Consider the following 23,909-nt stretch of genomic DNA (forward strand, 5'->3'; position numbering starts at 1 on the left):
TGTACAAATTGATACGTGAATGTAATTATTCAAAGCGCATGTCTCAAAAAACATAAGGGATTATGGGTAATTTCTTGCTATTTTATTTTATAGATGATAAACAAGTGGAAGTACATATTTTTGATTCGTTGATATATTTCACTCTGCCAATCAATTTTCTTAAAAATTTAACCAATCATGTGAATCTAGGAACTTAAAATTTTATTTTTATTTACTGAAATTATTTCAATAGAAAGAGACAAAAAAGAAAGATATAAATAGAAGTAACACGTGTTTTAAATAATTTTGTTTAATTTGTATATTCAATAATTCATATATTAAGAAAAAATGGGAAAGCAAAAGAGACAAAAAAATAAACCACATAAAAAAAATCCTACAGGACTTCTATCTGTTAAAGATTTTGAAACAGAAGAAATTGATGATATTACGAATGATGATCAGGAAAGTGCTTTACGAAGAGTATATGAAGAAGTTGGTATTTTACATGAAAAATTTTTATTTCACATTTCTATTCATTTTTGTATATTTAAAAATAATTATAAAATAATAAATCTTTCAGATACAATCCGTTAATATTGAGGAAAAATTATCAGGATTGCAAACGATTGAATCAATGTCTTATAATTCAACTCTTGCTGTACAAATTACAAAAAATGGAATTGCTAAAATAATAGGTCCATTACTTGTTGATAAAAATATTCTTATAAGAACCAGTAGTGCAAGTGCTTTAAGATATTTAGCAGATAATGGAAAAATGGAAGCACATACTAATTTATTAAATGATGATATTATGACTCCATTGTGTACTTTATTAAAACAAGTAAGTTTAAAAATTAATTTTTTTCTATTCTATTATGATAAATTAATAATTTAGATATAATTTATGTATTAAGTATTATATAGATTGGCAACCAAAAGATCATAATGAGAAAAACAAAGCAATTGATGAAAAAGAAGCATTCATTCAAGCAGTTACATTATTATGGACATTATGTGACCATAATGAATTTGCTGTAAAATGTTGCAATGAAAATGATATTGTTTCTATCCTAACAAAATTTTTTGATATCACTATTTATGGTATAGAAATTGCTACAATTATTACACAATGTTTATTATCTTTATCAGAAGATAATATCAATGCTATTAAAAAACTTAAAAATTCTGAAGATACACTTAATCAACTGTTAAACACAGAAATAAATAATGCTAGTGTTTCTGAAGTAGCTTGTTTTAAAACTGCTATAAGTGGTTTATTAATTAATTTAACTAATTATGAAGAAAATACTTCTATGAATATAATCTGCAAAGTGATAAATGTATTATCTGATACTCTTTCCATTGATTGTAAACAATTATTGTCCAATTTGATTTCAATTTTACCCTATGAAAAAAATGCTTTTTCTAGTAATGCAAAAAAAAAAGTACAAGATAATAGAAGGATTTTTGGTGCACAGCAACAAGCATTAGAGATTTTAGCCAATTTATGTTCAGAAGATCAAGAAAATGAGAATGAATCTGATTTAGAAAATTCAGATTATGAAATTGAAAATATAGATGACGTTTGTATGGATGATAAATTATATAAAACTATGTTTTCTTTACCATTGGAAGTAGTTGAAATATTTAATATCTGTAACATAATAAGTAAAGTATGGGATAAAACTAGAATTATGAACACAGATACAATAGAAATATTAGAACAAAATGTTGAAGGAAAAGATATCTTAAAGCAAATTCACACTCTAAATTGTACAGCCTATTTGTGTTTAAATAATTTAATATCATGTTTAGAAATTGATGCACTTGGCGGTATAGAAAATATATATAGGTAATATATAATTTCTGTTAAATTTATATAAAATTATTCAATTTATAATATTTTAATTTACAATATTTTAGAATGTGGACAGAAATTGGAACAATTGTTTTCAAGGATACAAGTGCAAATGATATAGAATTATTAGAATCTGCTACAGCAGCTATGAGAGCTGCTATTCAAAAATTATCAGAGGAGAAAGTAAATATTTTTAACTGTTTAACATTAGCCGATGTTCAACCAATGTTAAACAGAGAACGACAATGTTTAAATGCTAATATTCAAGTAAATTTAATACGAATATTAGGAAATTTGGCTTTGATTTTAAGAAACAATGATACATCTGAAGCTCGTGAAATAATTAAAGTAAGATTTATAAATTTTGATTAAACCTTAATGTTATTGAATATTTTTGTATAGTAATATTTTTTTTAGCATATATCTATATTTTTGTTGGATGCTTGTATATTAGAATCAAAAGTTTGGGTAATGGCAGAATTTTTGGATACAATAATAGATATATATGCAGAAGATAATAGTGACCAATTAGCAAATGAAATTAAATTGCTAGAAAAATTACAAACCTTGATACCTTGTTTTAAAAATAAAGTAAGATTCTTATTTCAATTTAAATATCATATCAAATTATAGGATTCATATCATATTTTAAATTTATTATTAAAATTATTTTTATTTATAGATAAGACAACAGAAAAAAACTTTAGGAGACAATATTGCAATAGTGTCCACAGTGAATATGAATATTATGAAGTTTATAAGGTATAAAGAAAAAAGAATGAGAAATCTTTAGAAGATTCATTCTGTTTTTTTATACATTAACAATTTTTATCAATTATGTGTTAGTACATTAATGTACTAAAATTTAATATTTACAATGTAAATATATATTTATATTATAAAATATTATTATTTAATTCTTAAATTGTAATAATAAAAGCTTTGTGTATTAAAGCAACCATATTAAATTTTAAATTAAATTAAAATTCTCGAAAAAATCGATTATATGAATGTTTATAATTTTATAAAATTGAAAATTTTTTTATAAAATAATACATGATTTATATAAAAAAGAAACAGCCTAATATAACCTAATATAATTTTTGTATTAATAGTATATGATTACAAAATTTACATTTGAATTAGTATAAAAATTCATTTTCATTTGATAATGATAATGATCAAATAATAATAATATGCATATTTGTAATACAATTTTTGAAAAAAGTATCTCGCAATAATCTACTTAAGAAATATTGTAAAAATAATTTTATTCATAATTGTCTTAGAATTCAAATTTAAACCGATAATTATGTATTTAATGATATTTAAAGTGATCAAGGAAAAATTTAAGCACTAAATAAATATACATGTACACAATATTTATACAGTCTTTAAAGATATCTCAACTAAAATTAACAAGGATATTCTTCTATTTAATTTAAAGACCAAAAAGATTGTACAATTTTTTACAAGAATTCATCATTAAAAATAAAATTCACAAAGATTTCCCTCTTATTGGTTCAAAGTTTTTAGTATTATTTAAAATCATGTTTGATTGAGAATCGTTTAGATTTAAAGCACTATGCCTTCTGGGTTTTGGAATTGGATTCACATCTTCGAGTATCTCTGGTTTTCGTCTTATAGGTTCAGAAATATGAAGCTCAATAACTTTCACCGGCTCTCTAGGAGCTATTACAGGAATAGGCGAATCATTTAATCTTACCACATGAATGTCTTTTTGTTCTTTCGGAAATTCTTTAAATTCTATTTTAATCGGATCTTTATCATTATCGGTCTCGACCATATTTTGAAAAAAATGCCTACGATTTTCTTGAATCGAATTCCTTATGTTCTTTTCTTCTGAACAGTTTTTAGAAGCATTTTTTGTTTCCAAAGCCTTTATTTGTTTTTCTATCTTTTCAATCTCATCTTTTACAGAAAAACTATCATTTCTGGATAATGTGCTTGAAGAACTTTTCCTTCGAAGAGAGATATCGTCTAATTCTAATGAATTCGTTTGATCTACGTCTTTAATTATTTCTATATTTTTCTGAGAAGTTCTACAATATTCGACTTGAATATCTCCTTCCTCTTTCTTAGATTGCTCAAAATCTTTTTCCGATTCTTTATAATCCTCTATAACCGAAATTTTTGATTCTAATTGTTCCATATCTACAAGTTTTTCCTCAATACAAGTTTTCTCTTTATTTTCCGTATTTGCATTAGTTTCTATAATTTTTGTTAAATTGTCTTCTGTTTCTTTAGATGATACGTCATTGGAACTCAAAATTGAATTTTCTTTTTCTTCATTAACTTCTTGGTCTAAATTTTTACTTTTTTTCGTTAAATCGTCTATATTCTCGGTAACTCTCGATATATCAATTGGTTCAACTATTTGAAGTTTTATGTTAGATGCTTCATGAACAGTCTGAAATAATGAAATAATGAAAATTGATAAATTTAAAAGTATTTAAGTAGAAAACTTGACTTACTTCATTTGTTTCTACATTTTCTGAACGTCGTGGTGGTTGTGGTGCTCTTCGTTTTTTACGACCATATGAACTCATCGTACTTCCGATTGAAACGCAACTGTTTATCGAAAGATTTGATTTTCTAATTGCATCCTGAGAGTATCTTTTAAACATGTAATCCCCAGATACGTTTTCGTTTTCATCACACATCGCCATATCACCTGAACGATTCGCTTCTTCCTCTGAATCCAGAGTTGCGTTTGTCCTTTGTGATGATCTATTACCGAATCTTCGCCTATAAAATATATTTGATATATTTCATATTATGTATATTCGATATTTTTAATATAATTTCATCTATTTAATAAATGTAATATACTATGGAATCTAAATAATAGTTACAAAGGAGGAATTGGCGTTCTTTCTTGTGTTTTTTCACGAAGAGTTACATTTCCGTTTTCCTTTGGACTTTCATTTTCAAAATCCAGCGGTGGTATTTTAGTTGTTGGTTTTGGACTCATTTGGCCAAATCTAAATACAAAAATTGAATTAATACGAACATTAAAATTTAATCAATAGATAATTTACGTATGTTTAAGTGATCATATCGAGATAAAATTTATCTTAAAGAAGAATTTTTATAAAATCACTACAGAAATCAAAATTTAATTATAATTTAATTAGTATATAATAATATATTCACCTTCGTGCTGGTGGCTTCGGTGTAAGATCACCCATAATAGATGTAGTAGTATCCTGCGGACTACCATCATAGAGTCTTGCAGGATCACCATTAACAGTCAAAGACGAACTGTATCTCGATGAGGAATTATCTAACGTATATTTTCTTCTTCTTGCTAAAGTTCCAAGAGCTTCATCAAATTCTTGCTGATCCTTCGTTATACGTGGCGATGGTATTGGTTTAACGTAAGGTTCTCTTTTGTACGTTGACGAAACTATTTAAAATTCAGTATTCATATTATGAAAAATTATGCATATATAATAAGAAATAAATAATAAGAAAACAAAATCAATAATTTTTTCATTACAAAAAAGATATTGTTTCAAGAACTTATTGTTATTTAACAATATTTTTGATAATAACCTGTGGTGATTGTGGATTTTTTTTCTTGAATTTCTAACTTGTCATCTTTCCGTTTGCCGAACAATCCGTTCCTGAAAACAAATAATTCATTGTCAGGTAATATAATGAAATAAGCAAATTAACAGCTATTGATACTTGCGACGCATATTTTGCTTTATATTTAAGTGTTAATTATTTATATCATATTTCATAATTCTATCGAAATATAACTTAACATTATATATTTAATAATTATTAATAACAATCATAAATATACAACAACATAAATATTTAATAATCAATAATAACATTATATATTTAATAATCTCGAAATTAATGAAGATAAGCTGAATTTAACAAAGATTTCAGTTATGAAAAATTCATAACCTATCTAACTTCTAAAGTTTATTAATATATGTATATTTATTTGTAGAAAAGTAACGATTATATTAAATTTTTAATATTTTGATCATATTTCATGTTTATTTTTCTTCATTTAATGATTAAAATTTATTTTCTTTCCTATATCTATGAATTGGTTGATAATAATTGATCAATAATTTATTCACATAAACACAATTAAACAGATATAAAGAAAATGGCTATGGAATAAAATATAAAATAGATTAATCAACAACTTATCCTTTAATTTTATAAACAGAGCGAATAGTAAATTATTTGTGAGTTAAAGCATTATACGTATAATGAGTATTGAATGACATCGAGAATATTATTTTCTTATTTTATCTAACGAATGCAAATATCAGTGTTGCAAGATGGTATGTATATTCAATGACGACTTAAGTGCCGTTTCTTGATCTTTTCTTCTCACATAAGCGCCTATAACAAAAGTCATCACATCGACAATTTCATCACGCAGATGTTTCAATACATATATTATATATTATTAACACAATTTGAATTTTCATTTATTACCATAATGAAATTTAAAATAAGAGCTAAATATTAGCTAAAAAAAGAGCTAAATATCTTAAATAAATATTATTAATGAATTAAAAAATTTTTATATTATTTAAAGAAAATATAGAGAAAAATTACATATGAACGTATAAAGATATTCATCATTTTATTTATATATTATGTCTTACGAAGATAAATTCCAAGATTGATTCATGGTCAAGGAAATGCTTCAGTAACTTCGGTATGATGGATTACAAACAACGGATAAGATTTCTTTTCATTTCTGCTATCTTATATATGTATACAAGGAAGTCCTGTTTATTCTAATACAGTTACATTTTTATAAAAAAATTACATATTTTTATAAAAGATATCTACATCACTTATAAAGATATTTATTGCATCACTTACAAAGTGATGTAATCATTTATGAAGCGAATCAACAATATTTTTCATTCTTAAATAAAAAAAAAAAAATGAAATAATACTTTCATCACAATAAGATATGCTTATATATATATATATATATATATATATATATATATATATATATATATATATATATAAGAATATATTAAATATTAAAATGAATATTTTTAATATTTTTTAAAGAATAAAAACTTTTTAAATGTATGATTTTTTTACATCATCTTCTATAAGCAAATATCGTATCATTAAATATATGTTAAGATTCCAGTATTAATTAACAATCACGCTGAAGTTAATTTTAATCAACAATTAGACCGAAACTCTATTTTTCTGAAGAGAATATGCAGAAGGTATCGTTTTCCAAATTAAAATCAGAATTTCACCAAGAATATTCAATTGCAAAATGAATATCCATAAAAAGACTGAAAAAAAGATTGAAAACATTAAAGGAAAAATTAATATGCTGTTTGAAGAAAATAAAAAAATATGTTATAAATGTTTTATGATTTCATGCTTAGCTTTTTAATTATATTAATTTTTAATTTTTGTACAATTATCGTATCCTATCGATTAAATGATTAATAAATTATAAAAATAACAATATCTAAGATTTTATCAGCAACTTATTTCTAGATTTATAGATCTTATAATAAATATTTTTTGATTTTTTTGTGTAGTTAAAATGACACGCAAATATCGACACGCAATATTCAATATATACAGATATACATTTAATAATTAAACTTCTTAATTATATAGAACATTATGCTGATTTAAGATTTTTAATAACACAGAAATTATGATCATAAATGAGGAATATTAATTCTGTTCCCTTACTAATAGAAAATTTTAGTAAAAATTAAGACCAAATTTGATTATCAAATTATTAATGAAAATTTTTATTTTTTGATAATATGAAATAATAGAAAAACAAAATGTTTTAAAAAACATTACTAATTTATATTTTAAAAATCTAAACAAATTTTACAATTTGTAACAATAAATACAAATAAATGTTAGAATCAGTAAACAACTTGATTTTAAAATTAAATTAGATCATAGATTAAATCATGGATTAGAGATAAAATATTTGAATCTGCACTACATCGATATCTAATGCTACTTTAGATTTTACAAAAACAAAATTAAGATAAAAATAAGATTGATTTAATTCAAGAAAAATTGTAGAAAATCGATATGCATGATATATATTGAAAATTTCCACATTATATAAACTTTTCGATACTTGAAATTTAAAAAAGAATTCAATAATAATTTAAAATAATGAATTCGAAACAAATTTTACATTAAAGTTTAATATTATTTTAAATTTTAATCAAATAATAGATAATCTATATAATAAAAATAACAATCATTGATAATATCTATTTATATCAATAATAAAATATCAACTGTTAAAAAATTTTTTTTTTTTTTTTTTGAAAAAATAATTTCATCACAAAAATAAAAACGTACAAAATTTTTAAAACTTTCTTATATAATAATTAATCACACGTTACTTTTGTAATAATAAATAATAAAATTAATAAAACTTATAAAATTATTTTTCTAATTAAACATTTCTATTTTCTCGAAAACTGATTAATAAGGATTAAAAAATATTTTTAAAATGGAAAAAAATGATCATAAATGAAGATAACTGTACAGAAGTTTAAGAACGTGTAATTGCGCAGGAAAGGCACGTCGAACGTTGCCTTAAATAGAAATTGCAAAGACCTTTTGGACGGAAGACAACCTGACGTCGATCGTCTGCTAGATTCCTTTTATTTATGTTCTTTGGATGATAGCCAAATGCAAATATCTATACGATACACGTGTACATTTTGTGGGTTCAAGTTCAAGAAACTTTTGGCCTAATCTTTATCAATTTATATTTGAACTCGACATACTATGATTCTGTAAAATTCTGTCAAATAATTAAATGCAATCCTTTTTAACAAATCATTCAATAATTGAAAATTTATAACTTAATATAATTTTGAAGTTAAATAAAAATATCATCATACTGATAATATATTTATATTCTTTTAGTCATCCTTCATTAAATCTAAACTTATCTTTATAACATATTTCTCTTCTAAAAATTTTCCAATTTTCTACATCCCTTTTTTGTCTAAATTCAAATTTATATCTTATTAACACTTTTATTATATGTATATAGGTATATATAGGTATACTATATTTGCATATAGTTTTTTCTATATAAACTTTAAAGTAAAGAGTTATTAATTTAATTATATTAAATTAGTTATTAAATTAAATAATATTATTATATATTATATAATTAATTAGTTATTAAATTGAAATAATATTTACCATGTGGACTTAATAGAAAAACTATTTGATCTCTTCTTTCTACTTCTGCCAAATGTCCAGAATTTATGTTTCGAATCTTTTGCCTTTCCATCACGGTAAAAGTAAGATTGTGTACCGGTGATGTCATCATTGAATGGATTCAAATGTTCCGGATAATCGTGGATGGAAACACTGGAACGTCTCGATTGCGACATGATTCACTGCATTCGATCTGCAAACTTTCGGATTTTGTCTCGATTGACAGTATGAAATCGTCGCGACGCCACGAGGTTCATCGATCTTTCGTCATCCTTTTTTCATGATCTCGTCTGAAAATATATGAAAAAAAAAATCTGATTATTTTCATTGCAAATCATGCAGGCACATTCTTATTCGTTCAAGAAAACTGAAAATAAAAATCTGTGAAAAAAAAAATAGTATCATTCTATATTTAAATTTGGTAATATTAAGAAAAAATATAGCGATAATTTTGTAACAACTTTTAATTTCTTGCACATAAAATTAATAGAAATAAATTTTCGATAATAAAAAGAATAATAAATGATTATTTTTAATTACTAAAATTTTTCATAAGTTGTTAAGGAAAGAAGAGAATTAAAATGATAAAAAACAAATAAAAAGCTTTTAAAAAAGATTTTAATTACTAGAATTATATTTCTCTATTTAGAGAATATTTTTAATTTTGAAACTAAAAAAGTATAAAAGAACTGAATAATTGAAAGATCAAAAATTTAATCAAAATTTTTCTTAGAAAGCCAAATGATCTTATCGAGATTTTTACCATAATAACTTTTAATCGTATTACTATACTAAATGAGGTGTTTATAATTACATACAGTATAATTATCAAAGAGCGGGAGTAATTTAGTCTAGTAACCATGCCGAAAACATCAAGCATCAAGAATAAAGTCCAGATTTATTTTTAACATATTACGTAGACCAAATTCCGGGAACATGAACAGTTAGGAAGGAAGTTGAACTTAATATAGTTGCATTATAAACAATTTGTTAAAAGTTAAATTTTTGTTTTTTGCAAAAAAAATTTTCTCAAAAATTTATTCATATTTTTCTGCATACTTTATATTTACTTGTGATACTTTAAATCTCTTCTTTTTTATTTTTTATTTTTAATAAAAAAATAAGTTCTTGATTTTAAAAATTATCGCATAAAAATTCTCAGCTCTTTGATATTATATGTAATAAAATGATAAAATATAATAAAACATATAAATAATATAAAAAAAATTAATTTGAAAAGATGTTTAAATATTCGACATCAACATCAACTTCCTTCCTAACGAAATTTATATTTTTATCAATATTATTATACATCATCCATACCATTCGATACCATTACTCTGTTATCTTTCAATTATCTACTCGAACAATAAACAAATTTCAATCAAACATTATGTCAAACATCGATTTCGTAAATTTTGACCCTGAACTAAAAAAACCACCATCTTCAAGGGACTAAAATATTAGCCAACCAAGATGGATATGAAGAGAATGATTCAGAGACCAAGCTGCGATGCAATTGCTCGATGTTATATCAATTGTCGGTTCAAATCGAAAGACCTACGATATCCAATTTAATATTATTGTGTAGCTACTGAATAAAGTGCTGGATTAATCACTATTAAACTCGAAAACTCAAGCATCTATTGTTTATTGAAACGAAGTATGTAATTTTCTTTTCTTTTTCTTTTATCAATTTTTATTATATATATATATATTTTTATTATAAAAAAAAAATAAATATTTAAATATTTTCAAAAATAAAAATTTTTTGAAACAAATTAAATTTAATATGTATGTCTTTTCCCTTAATATGTATGTTTATTAATATTATACGACGTTACATTAACCTAGTTTAACCAATTCTCTAATCCTAAATTACGAAAATAGAGAATGGCTCAAGGTTTACATAACATACTGCTCGATGATGCATCTTAATTACCAGAGACACGCGTAACTTTATTATTCTTTCTTTATGTCACGTTACGCGATTTATTATCTTGAGATCGTTTATTTTCTATTCCTAGTTTTAATTATTCATGCATTTAATTGTATGAGAAATTAAGGAATTTTCGGAAAGGAAAGTGTCGAGACAAATGTCGAAAGTTGAAAAACATCTCTTATGATGAAAGAATGATGATTTTTAAAATTTAGAAAATTTTATAAAGAAATGGAAACGATATTGAACTTGATTAGGAGATTTTAATAGAAATTATGAAAAAAAAATTCCTAAGTTTTTTTTATTCGTTTCGAAATTACGTATCGATTCGTAAATAAATTTTCTATGAAGTGGAAACTTCATTGTCAAAGATAATTTTATTCACGCCATATATTATCGAATGAAAAACAAACTTATGTCATGAATTGTGCATTGTCGTCGATTAACATCGCTAAGGAACGATTCCAGAAGAAGATACAGAGAAGATATCACGTGTATTGATGCTCACGAGTAACAACTAACGAACTTAATTAGTTCAATTAGCTCATTGCAGTCGCAGTTCATTTCTAATCTGGAGCTTACTGATGAATTTGCGTCATAAGCTTGGTTAAACAACTAATCTGAATTTATGGATATGAATCGAATTGAATGTAAATTAAATAACGGAAATATAAGATTAATATAAATTGAATATTCAAGTGCCTTTAAACACGCGACACAATAGTTCATGTGTTTTTACAAAAAAATTTTTTTTGTACATGCTATACTAATTGCACAGAAGGCCAACATGTTTTGCTAATTGAAGAAACTGTTTCACACGATGCTATTGTGAAACATAGAAACCGTTTTCTTTTTTTTAAATGATTTTGATAAACCAACGTGAATGATAATTTTTGCAATAATAATTATTATTTTCATTATTTGTTAAACTTTATTTATTATATAATTATTATTCGTTATATATTTAAATATCCTGAAATCTTTTTACTTTTTTATTTCTTATTATTTACTCATTATATTTCAAAAATATTTATAGTCGTTGAAACAAATAAAATTTTTAAAGTTAAAAATAAATTAATGATTTATCGTTATCGATAGTATTGACGATGCCATTTGAACTGATAATAAAACGAAGTAATTAAGTATGTACATATAACGTTTTAAAATTGAGTGTGCGATATTCGATGTGTAATAATTCTGTTTCCAGTATCTATAATGTGACATACACATTACGACAAGCAAAAAATTGATAAATAATAAAAATGAACTATTAAAATATTTGAACATATCCTTCAAAATATATTCTTAATTTTTCTAATCCATTTTGATTACTTTAAATAATTAATTCTAAATCCAGAAATTTTAAATCTTAAATTTATAATCTTAAATTCATGTAATATATTTATATAATACACAAAAAAATCATTGATTCACGAAGTTAGTTCATTATATATCTTTACTAACATTTATATCTTCATCTTCATGTGAAATATCATTAAATCTTTATTTTTTGAATATTTTTTTTTTTTTTTCATTTCAAGTAACTAAGTAAATTTTTTATTAAAATATAAGAAGAAGCAGAGAAGAATTGTTTTAGAAATTGAACTGTAATGAGAATTAAGATGTCGTTATAAAAAATAGTACACTATTCTCGTGAAATTTAATCAATATAAATATAGTGGGCTAACCGCAGTCGAGATTTATTGATCAGAATTTCAGTTTTGCATGTTACGAAAGTGGAACAGCCTTTTGTCAATGTCTGATCATATAATGGTTGCAAGGATTTCATAGTTTTGAGATATATAGAAGAAATTTTGAACAAATAATTGCCGAATGATAAATTTATTTTATTTCGAAAGAATTGGAAACTAAATATTTAATATAAGAATAAAAATTCAATGAAATGATTTTCATAAAAATTTATAGGCTTATGCTCTTAAAAATGGGATTTATATAACGAAATGTCGAGAATACAGCAGTGTAAGATGATCGTGCTAAGATTCGATGCAAATTAGTCGCAAATTAACTTGACTTTGTCCAAGTTGCCCTTCCGTTTAAAACGAGGGAACTCTCGAAATGATTGTGAATTAACCTGTCAGATACGGCCATTAATAGATCTAGAAAAAGGATCTCCATTTCAAATCTTCACAAGTAGATTGTGAAACAAAATCTAGAGTCAATTTACACAGTACGCTATCATCTTAGAAATTCTCAAGAGAAAATTGATCTGATAATTTCTCTATCTTTTTAAATAATCTACACTATTTTTCTATAAATATTATAACTCATTCATGATTTATAACTTAAATTTTGATATTCAATATTATTTTTCCTACATTTAAAAGAATTTTGAAACATTATTTATTTAATTTAATAGTAAAATTATTAAATTGTTATTCTTATGATTTACAAGGAAGGAATTACAATATTCTAGAATGTAAAAAATATAATTAAAAAATAATATCCAATAATATGCTTTGAATAAAATTAATTTTTGAAATTAATATTACATTTATCTCTATTAAAACTTTTATATTCATTTAATGCTCACAGAAATCAAATGTCTTATTATTTAAAAATATATCAATATAATTAATTGCAATATCAATATTGTGAAAATAGTATGCAAAATCTAATTGAAAAACTTTAAAATATAATTGAGAAAATATAAAAAATTTGTACATCTTTCAATAAGGTATCTAATTCAATACGAATAAAGATACACACAAACAAAATGATTACTTTAACAATTAATAAGATTAAAATGATTAATTCAAAGAAGAATAACATTTTAAAAAAACTTATTTCGCTGATTTACGAAAAATTTAAATTTCTAACTTGTTCGAAACCTTGAACATTTTTCGCATTTTGAAGAGATTTTCACATGCTCCATATACAAATGTAAATTGCTTTATTCGATGGAATAAACTTTTGAAGTGTTTTGAAGTGACTTTTTCAAGGAGTTGGATATTTTGTTATTTTTTCGAAGAGAAATATTAAATTTTTATTTTTAGCATTTGAGAAAACTTTTTATTTTCTCAAAGAATCAAATTTCTAGTGTTCTTAAATTCTCAAGGACAAGTTATTTTTTTTTAAAAAACATTTAATCATCCTTCTCAGATAGAAGTATTTTGTTCTTTAACCTAGAAAAAAAAAACAAAATTACTTGTCTGAATATAATAAAGAATAATATCAGAAATTAAATCGTTTATCTGAAAAATAAAAAAAAATTTTATAATAAGAAAAATTTAACAATAAAAAAGAATAATTTTTAATAGTTGAAAATCTCTAGTATTCATGACTTGAACTCATGGTACCAGTTATCACGAAATATAATAAGGAATTTTAGAATAATATACTCTTAGATTTTACGATTTCACTTTCCAAGTAATGCATAAAAGTGCCAATCGATTCTTCCATAATTATCGGTGAACACGAAAGGATTATTTAAAAGTAGAGAAAAAGAAAAGAAACTATAGTTGGATTATATTTCCAAGAATAAATTATTGTTGAATAAATGAAAATATAATATATGATATTTATATTTTATATTTAATCAAAAAGAAGGACTAAAAAGATAACTTTTTTGTAAGATATAAAAAAAAATGAAAAATCATAACTTTATAATTTTATATAATAAACAATTTAATAGTTAATTAATTTAATTATTTAAATAGTGAATCTGTTAGATATTTCAATTCTTATTATAGATTTTTTTAAACTGCAAAAGATAAATTTTTATTATTTTTAACATTAAAAATATTATATTTAAAAATTTAGACAGATTAAATATATATAATTACAAATACTTTTTGTTGATAGAAATACATTTAGGAAAAAAATAATGTTTAATTTAATTTAAAAAATAAATTTAGAATTATATGAAATAATATTTAAAAGTCATCATTTTTATATCATAAAGAAAATAATAGTTACAAACTTCTTATTTCATACTCTATATATAAATTCTATAATATGATATTTTATTTATCCATACAATAATTTTTTGTCATGCAATACTAAATTGTTTAAGATGAATTTACAATTTAACCATTCAAATATTTAAAAAAAATTGAGAATATGTAGATTCTAACTTCATAAAACATTATATTAAATAATTAATGAGATTTTCTTGAATGAACAAGATTTTTTTTTTATACAAAGAAAACATTCAATAATTGTAAATATATAATATTCTCATTACTTATGTTACATGCAATTTCACAAGTTAGAATAAATCAAACAATGTAAAGAATAATAATCATCGGGTTAAAAATAATGCTTACCGATCACTCTTTACATGCGAATTAAATCGAATATAATGACAGAAATCGATCACTCGAATCGGAACAAAAAAGATTGTAGGATCAACGGAACCCGAAACCTGACCAACTAAATTATGTGCGTCATGTAGGTCAGTGAATCGTAGCTCGAAATAATTGTGCATGAGTTATAGTTATGCTATAGTATAGTTGTTATGCTACGATAACCATGTATAATACATCCGTAAAAAAAAATAAAAATAAATAAAATATCATTCATTTTTATCTAATCAATAAATGACTTACTTTATCTTTATTATTAATAAAATCGTTAATAAAACTGCATTCAAATATTTCTTTTCTTATTGTACTATTTATAATTTCATTCCAATTTCTTTCCAAATATTTCTTATTATCTTTATAAATATCGATGTTATATAAATTTGAAGCGGCAAAATTTATGTACCAAGATTAACGACGCCATGATAAGCGTTTTTATCGTGAAACGTATTCATTTCAAAAAATATTATATATCGTAATATAAGCGACAATCAAATTCTTATAAGAGTTTTATTGATTTGTTGAATTTGTTCTTGTCTTTACACTGCAACTCTTATACATATACTATATATTATACTATACTATTCCAATGTACATACACACATATATACATACACCATATACATATATATTCATATATATATATACATATATATATATATATATATACATATGTATATATTATTTATTATTTTATCAACTTTGTTTTACTTACATTTAATAACGTTTAAAAAAAAATAAAAAGAACTGTGATAAAATGTCATCTTATTAACAAGCTTTCTTTCGATTAAAAAATTCGATCGAAATATCGATTATAATAGTGTGTGCAAGTTAATATAAAAATTCGATCATCGATATCAATTATTCGAATTTTTATAAAATATCAAAATATTCTCGAATAATGTATTACAAAATATATAACAATTATACTTAAAATATATTATACAATATATTTTATGATATTTAAAATCAAAGTCATAAGACTTACGTAAGTGAGTTTAGATGTCGAGTTGTACTGTAATCGAAGAACAAAAAAACTCGATTTTATTCAGTATTCAGTTTTGATCGAAATAATTTAAATTTTATACGTTAATTATACATCTAATTACACTACTTTTGACACCGATTTATACAATTGAAAAAAGAGTACACAAATAGCACCACATACAGCGTGGAACATAGTTCACAAGAAACACAAAATCATCCTTCCACGCCGGAGTTCGCCGAGCGACTGTGGCGAACTATATCGCAGTAAGATTTGTTCGACAAACTTCGCACACTTTCGAATGGAGCGACAAACTTCGCGCTTTTCGTCGCATTATATATGTCATATATATGATTAAAAATAGCGGCTAATTTAAATATAAATAATATTTTTTAATAAATATAAATATTATTATTATATTTTTATAAATACATTTTTTAAAATAATATTATACATAAAATAAAATATATAATTTATAAATCTTCATATAATTTTTTCATAATAATGAATGAAAATTTAAATATATAATTTTGTAATTTTTAAATTTTTATATATAAATCTGAAATTTATCATATTTGTACTGCTATTTATAAGATAATAAATATAAAAGTGATTCCATGTTATAAGTCATATAATAATAAATATGTTGACTAATGCTAATTGAATGCATATATTACTAATACAGGTTCACTACTTACGTAGGCGTTAGTGGAACGTGTAATAGAAAGTTGTAAAAGAAAAAATGCAATATGTAGGTAAAACTTGTTTTAAATAAAACAAAAATCATCTGTTATCTCATTTATTTCATAGTTCCTAGTTCTTTTTTTTTTAAGAAACTATTAATTTTCTTAAAACATTGAATAATTTCAATTTAATAAATTACTTTAATAAAAATACATTATATATGTAAATATAAGAATACCTACAAGAATTATTTTTTAATTTACATACATTTTTTTATTTAAAAAAATGCATTATTATTATTATTATATGTAAATTAATTCTAAATAAAATTTAAGATTAAATTTCAGAAAAAATTTTAAATTATCTATTATATTGGAAGTTTTTTTTTGCAATTGGTAGCATTGAAGACTAAGAATAAGCTGATCTTTTTTAATTAATTGAGTTATCACGTTGATGACTGGAAAAAAAGAAAAATATAAAATAAATAAATGTGCTTCGTCAAACAATTTGCCATGTATTTTTATCGATGATGATAATATGATATCACTGTTTTCATATGCATCATTAATTATAAAAAGATAAAAGAAAATATCTTGAAAGAAAACAATTCTATTATTATTAACATAATAACATGAAACCATGAATAATAACATGAATAATAACATGAAACCAACATTTTTTTTAAATAACTGTTAAAATCTTGTAAGATAATAACAATATTTTATATTTTTATCAATATTATTTTTAATGGCTGACTATAAGCAAAGAAGCAATAAAGATATATATTTTAAATAACATTTTTTGTTCTATCACTATTTAAAGGATAGAAGAAACACTATTCTTATCTTTCACTCTATCTCGATTGAATTCTCCACCGATCATATCGAATCAACTTGATAAGATACACGTTATCGAGACCAGTTTGCTTTTGATGCAATATTTACGATGACCCAATTGTAGATAAATAATAATGTTGCAAAAAATTCAATATATTAAATTTTTGTTATAATAAAATCATCAATTATAAAAGCAAATTGTTATTCCTCAAATATAATTTTATTTTTAAATAATAATAATATATTAATAATAATATAAATTAGAAAATGATTGTTTTAATATTATAAGATAGATAACTAAAAAACACGATAGAACTGTGAATCTGTTGAAATCATTCAGATTTATTATAGTATAATTCGTGTATTATATGTGCGAATAATGAAGACGCCTTTGAACAACATCCGTCCAAATAAAACCGTTGATTGAAAGTAATTATCAAATGATCCCGATGCGGAATGATATAGAAAGTTCATTGTACAAGAATCTTTTATCATTTAACAGGTTAATGGCTCGAACAACTAATATTCATAATATATGTTATTTAGTCCTTTTTAATCGTTTTGCATGGAAAGAAATATTGTAAAATTATAAAATATTTAATATATTTTAATAATATATTTTCTTTAATATATATAATATATTATTTTTTTATGTTATATATACATACATTTTGATATATTCTCGCTGAAATGAAATTACAATATATTGTGATTCATTTTAATAAAACAATTCATGATATTCATGATTTATTTATATTGTATTGCTTAAGTACATGTAATAATTCTAAATTGTAATTTCTGTTGTTGCTATCTCGAATTATATTACGGAAAGTAAAAAAAATTTTAAAATATATTTTTAAGAATTTCAGGGATATTTTCTTTAATAAAGGAAATTTAAAAAATAAAAAATTACTTGCTTCATACAACAAATGTAAGTATACCTTCTTTCTTATTCCTTTTTAATTATATTTTTCCTTACATTTCTTAATATTTGGTTCATTATTTATATATAATTCTTAAAAAAAAATATTAAATTATTTTCAACAATATAAAAATAATATATAAGAATATTATATTTCTAAAAAATTTAAAAAGAAAATTAATTTATAATGATTAAATATTTATAATATCATATAATAAATTTTAATAAAAATATTAATATGATTAATAAAAGTACCAATATGATTAAATGAAAATAGATATGTGAAACGCGATGATATCAGTTGTGATAAGTATCAGTAATTGTTATGTAACACCAGCAAAAATTGAAACTCAGCTCATATGTGCATGAATACATGATTGTCGACGTATAAACGACTGGGTATGCAAATTTAACTGCAGGAAGATCCGTTTGTTAAATGTTTCGAAGGCCTTGCATTAACCTATGCATTTTTTAAACTCCGTAACACAAGCATCTAGAAAATATAAAATTTTAATGAGAATTTTTAAATTAATTTTATTTTTATTTCTTATTAATATATTATATTATTACTTTATATTTATTATTATATATATTTTTTAATCTATTTAATTTAATTTAACATTAAATTATGAAATTTACATTTATATGATCAAGATTATATTAACATTGAAACAAGTAATATCGTCACCATAATTTAACAAAAATTGTTTAAATTAAATTTAAATTAAATTTAAGATATATAAGTTTTTAAAAAATTTTATCTATAAATATATTGATACATTTTAATTTGATAGAAAATTAAATTTATTATAATAAAAGTACAGAAACTATATTTTAAATACAAAACTTATTTTGAAAATGTTCCTATTCTTCAAAAGAAAGAAAAATTGTAATTAAATTGCAAATTTGATAGAGATAAAAATATTCTTTATAATATGAAATATATGTATTATATATTATAATATATAATATATGCTTAATGCGCATGTTTAATATTTAAAAATCAAGTGTTAACTTCACACGTAGAGGTACACCCTCTATCTAAAAGTGGCTCAATTCCCTTGTAGCGAATTTCTGCAAGAGCAGAATATATGACGTCACATTATTTTCACATCACGTGACGTGTACAACGCTTGGCTTTGGCGGAAATTCTAATCACGTGACGTATTTTGCTACAGAAGAATTGAAATATTTTTAGTAGAGGGGATAGCGTGCTCGTCAACTCTGCTCACGCGTCAATTATTAAGTTTACGCTTGCAAGTAACTACATAATATTTTTAATTTTTTTAGGCTATTATTTTAATAATTTTGAAAAAATGGAAGATTGGATTTGTGAAAATTTATCTCAAATTTTAGATTTTCCAGTAACAAACGAAATAGTACAGTAAGTAGATTATAATAAAATGAAACTATGATCACTTATATAAATGATAATATTTTATAATAATTCATATATTTCTTTCAGATATATGATCCAAATACAAAATGAAAGAGATTTAGATGATTATATGCGATCTTTTTTAGATTATACTAATGGAAAACATAGACAATTTATCACAGATTTCAAGAAACAACAAGGTTTTATATTTGTTATTTATAATTAAATCATTTAATATTTTTTACTACTTTTTAATAGTAAAAGCTATTTCAGCTTTAATTAAAGATCAAGCTAAATGCAAAAAAGAAGATGATATGGACAATGGAAAAAAAAAGCAAAATGAAAAAAAAAAAGGAAAAGTAAAATCAAAAGAATCTAAAGAAAATAAACAGGTATATTGTCATGTTATTTAAATATTTTATCTCAAATTTATATCGATTACTTATATTAGATTATTAAGATTATTATATTTATTATATAGATTAAGATTAAATATTATTTATTTAGATACAAGAAAATGTAAAAGTAGAAAAACTGGAAAAAAAAAAACCTAAATTTGAAAGTATATATTCTCAAGATGGTAAAAATAGAGAAATTTTATTAAAAGGTATTTCATATATTAAAATATTATAAATTATTATATAATATTAATATTGATAAATTATAATAATATATATAATATTAAAAATAATATAAAAATATTTTAGGTAGACACAAATGTGATTGTGAAGCAAAGAGACATACATTAATTAATAATTGTCTTAATTGTGGTAGAATAGTTTGTGCTCAAGAAGGAGCTGGTCCTTGTTTTTTTTGTGGAGAACTTGTATGTTCTGAAAAAGAACAAACTATTTTATCTAGTAACACTAAACAAGGTGATCAATTATACAATAAATTGATGAATCAAAAACCTAATAAAAATCTAGAAGAATCAATAAAACAGAGAGACAAACTTTTGGAATATGATCGTAATGGGTATAATACATTATATTATTTTTTCATATAAAAATCAAATTATAATTACAATAATTTACAGAATACAGGGCACAAAAGTAATTGATGATGAATGTGATTATTATCAATCAAATAATATATGGTTCACAGCTGAACAAAGAGAAAAATTACGAACTTTAGAAGAAGAAAAAAATAAAAAGAAGCATATGTCTCATTTAAATAAAAAAATTTATGCAATCTTAGATTTCACAGGTAGAATAATTGAAGAGAATTTAGTTGAAGAAGATTTTGAATTCAGTGAAGAACAGTTACGAGATATTTCTGAATCATTTAATGAATTTGAAATTAGTAATGTTTGTCCAAATATAGAATTTAAACATCCAATGGTAAAAATATTTATTAACAAATTCTTATATATATGTTTGTATTATTATATGAAAAAAGTAATATTGAATTATTATTATACAGTATATAGGATCAAGCGTAGCTAATCTACGAACATCAGCAGCAAAAATTTCTTCAAAAACAAAAAACATTATTCAAGATAAAGAATATTTAGAAATGTCTGATCTTGGTTTATGTTTAAGCATGCATCAACCTTATGCATCTTTATTAGTATCTGGAATAAAAATGTAAAATCATAATTTTCTAAATAAATTAAGATTTAATATGCTATCTTCTTAAATATTATAATATTGTTACAGTCATGAAGGTCGTTCATGGTATTCATCACATAGAGGAAGATTATGGATTGCTGCAACATCTAAAACACCAACTAGAGAAGAAATCTCGAATGTAGAACAATACTATCGTGTTTTAAAAAATGGTTAGTATCAATTAAAAAATAAATTTCAATTTTAATTATAGAAAGAATTTCAGATTTTTTTTGTATGAACTTAGTTAATTCTTAACATTAATTTTAAAATGCTTTGTCTAGATTACAGTATATATTATAATAATTATATAAATATTTTACAGAAAAACTAAAATTTCCTGAAATTTATCCAACTAGTTGTTTATTAGGATGCGTAACAGTTGTTGATGTTCTACCTCAAGATGAATATAAAAAATGTTATCCAGAAGGAGAAAGTAGCGATAGTTCTTATGTTTTTATATGTGAAAATTTTTTAACATTGCCAATTAAATTTCCAATACAAGGAAATCATAAAATTTGTAAGTATTTCTTCGATTTTAGTCTTTTGTTTTTGATCAGATATAATTTTAACGATTTTTTTATAATTTATAGATAAACTTAATCGGAAAATTCATCAAGCTGCTTTAAAAATATTAGAAAAATTTTCTAAAAATGTAAAATAAAATATTTATATATAATATAAATTAAATATATATATTAATATAATGCGTTTTTTGTTATTATAAATAAGAATTGTAAATTATAAATTGTGAATTAAAAATAATGCATAATATTACACATTTTTAATGGATTTCAATGTTCAAAAAATAAATATTTTGCACATTTTCTATATTAAATATTATTTATTATTTGTACATAATAGAATATAATACAATGTACATATAGCTTGCAATGTATTACAATTGCTATTGTACAACATATATTTATTTTTTTTTTTATATTAAATGTTTTTTTTTCTACGTGCATTCAATGAAAAAATATTAGATGTTTTCTCTTATTTCCATTAAAATATCAGACTTTCGTAAATGTTAAAAGTAGATTTTAGTAAAGTTATTTTTATATTCAAACAGCCTATATATGTTTGAATGGAACATTTTTTATTAAATATATTACTTTAAAATTTCTTATAAATTTTGAAATTTAGATTTAAGAATATTTCAAAGATAATAACAACAAATTTATTAACTTATAAATCTTGAAGAAATGTTTACAAGTTTTAAAACATATTATTTCTTGCAATATAATTTATACTAAAAAGCTTTAAAAATTTATTTGTTGTAACAACTTCAATAAATTAAAGTATAACATCATTATATATAAGAGTAATTAATTGATTATAAATAATAAGTAATACATAATACTAAATTCGAATAAAGTAGAAATAAAATTCCAAAAACAACGTATATTAAATCATTCCATGAAATGATGTATTAGGAATGTATAAATAAATATTAAACTATATTAAATAAATTTTAGTACAAAATTAACAATTGCACAATTTTTAAATTGAAATAATTGCATACTGATAAAATATATAGATATAAATTACATATTTATTAATCTATATACTGTGCACTCTATTAATTATCATGTAATTTATATTTGTTTCCTAAAGGTACACAAGTATTATTCTACAACAATATTGTCCAATTAATAAAAAATGATTTAAATAACAAATATATTGATATCTATTTTTCTTTTATCTTTCCAATAAGACCAATTATCATAAAATGACAATATTAATATTTTTTTTTTCTTTAATTTAAGTAAAATAATATATAATATTTCTAATTGTAATAACATTTTTTATCATATTTAATATTTCTTTAATTCTGTTACAAAAGTTTAAATAAAAATTATAAGTTATTAATTAATAAGTTATAATCAATACTATATGTGTATATATGTACACATATATATGTATCATACAATATACTTCAACATTTGATTTCTAAATAACATTCCAATAAAGTTATTTTTTTTAAAATATAAGTTTTTGAGTTTTTGTTATGGATACAATATACATACATGTTGTATATAATAAATAACTTTTACATAATTTTTTTACATTATAAAGTATTTAGGCTATTATTGGTAATAATTTTATTAACTTAATTTTTATCTATATTCAAAT

At 22.2% G+C, this 23,909-nt stretch overlaps 3 protein-coding genes across 6 annotated transcripts; 2 read left to right on the forward strand and 1 right to left on the reverse strand.

Annotated features, from left to right (window-relative positions):
• The first annotated feature begins 236 nt into the window (after positions 1–236).
• On the forward strand, positions 237–2,762 carry LOC724506 (HEAT repeat-containing protein 3). The gene is made up of 6 exons (XM_006563034.2): positions 237–471; positions 560–820; positions 894–1,831; positions 1,903–2,185; positions 2,255–2,428; positions 2,520–2,762. The coding sequence occupies exons 1-6, from the start codon at positions 328–330 to the stop codon at positions 2,628–2,630; spliced, it is 1,911 nt and encodes a 636-aa protein (XP_006563097.2). The 5' UTR covers positions 237–327; the 3' UTR covers positions 2,631–2,762.
• A 442-nt stretch (positions 2,763–3,204) lies between these two features.
• Positions 3,205–16,622, reverse strand: LOC409300. 3 transcript variants are annotated; one of them, XM_026444971.1, is made up of 8 exons: positions 16,530–16,622; positions 16,350–16,376; positions 9,083–9,390; positions 5,417–5,487; positions 5,015–5,267; positions 4,714–4,842; positions 4,333–4,606; positions 3,205–4,268 (listed from the first exon to the last, which is right to left on the reverse strand). In XM_026444971.1, the coding sequence occupies exons 3-8, from the start codon at positions 9,274–9,276 to the stop codon at positions 3,336–3,338; spliced, it is 1,854 nt and encodes a 617-aa protein (XP_026300756.1). In that variant the 5' UTR covers positions 9,277–9,390; positions 16,350–16,376; positions 16,530–16,622; the 3' UTR covers positions 3,205–3,335. The 3 variants fall into 3 exon arrangements, with proteins under 3 accessions (XP_026300756.1, XP_026300755.1, XP_026300757.1); XM_026444970.1 differs by having other exon boundaries at positions 16,350–16,611; XM_026444972.1 differs by lacking the exon at positions 16,350–16,376 and having other exon boundaries at positions 16,530–16,547.
• A 3,355-nt stretch (positions 16,623–19,977) lies between these two features.
• Positions 19,978–22,500, forward strand: LOC102654890 (activating signal cointegrator 1). Of its 2 annotated transcripts, none has more exons than XM_006563030.3 (10): positions 19,978–20,172; positions 20,254–20,366; positions 20,425–20,558; positions 20,674–20,773; positions 20,874–21,141; positions 21,203–21,506; positions 21,589–21,752; positions 21,825–21,946; positions 22,099–22,293; positions 22,367–22,500. In XM_006563030.3, the coding sequence occupies exons 1-10, from the start codon at positions 20,105–20,107 to the stop codon at positions 22,435–22,437; spliced, it is 1,539 nt and encodes a 512-aa protein (XP_006563093.1). In that variant the 5' UTR covers positions 19,978–20,104; the 3' UTR covers positions 22,438–22,500. The 2 variants fall into 2 exon arrangements, with proteins under 2 accessions (XP_006563093.1, XP_006563094.1); XM_006563031.3 differs by having other exon boundaries at positions 20,440–20,558.
• The last annotated feature ends 1,409 nt before the right edge of the window (positions 22,501–23,909 follow it).

The sequence above is a fragment of the Apis mellifera genome, linkage group LG14 (assembly GCF_003254395.2).
Source record: "Apis mellifera strain DH4 linkage group LG14, Amel_HAv3.1, whole genome shotgun sequence".
NCBI lineage: Eukaryota > Metazoa > Arthropoda > Insecta > Hymenoptera > Apidae > Apis > Apis mellifera.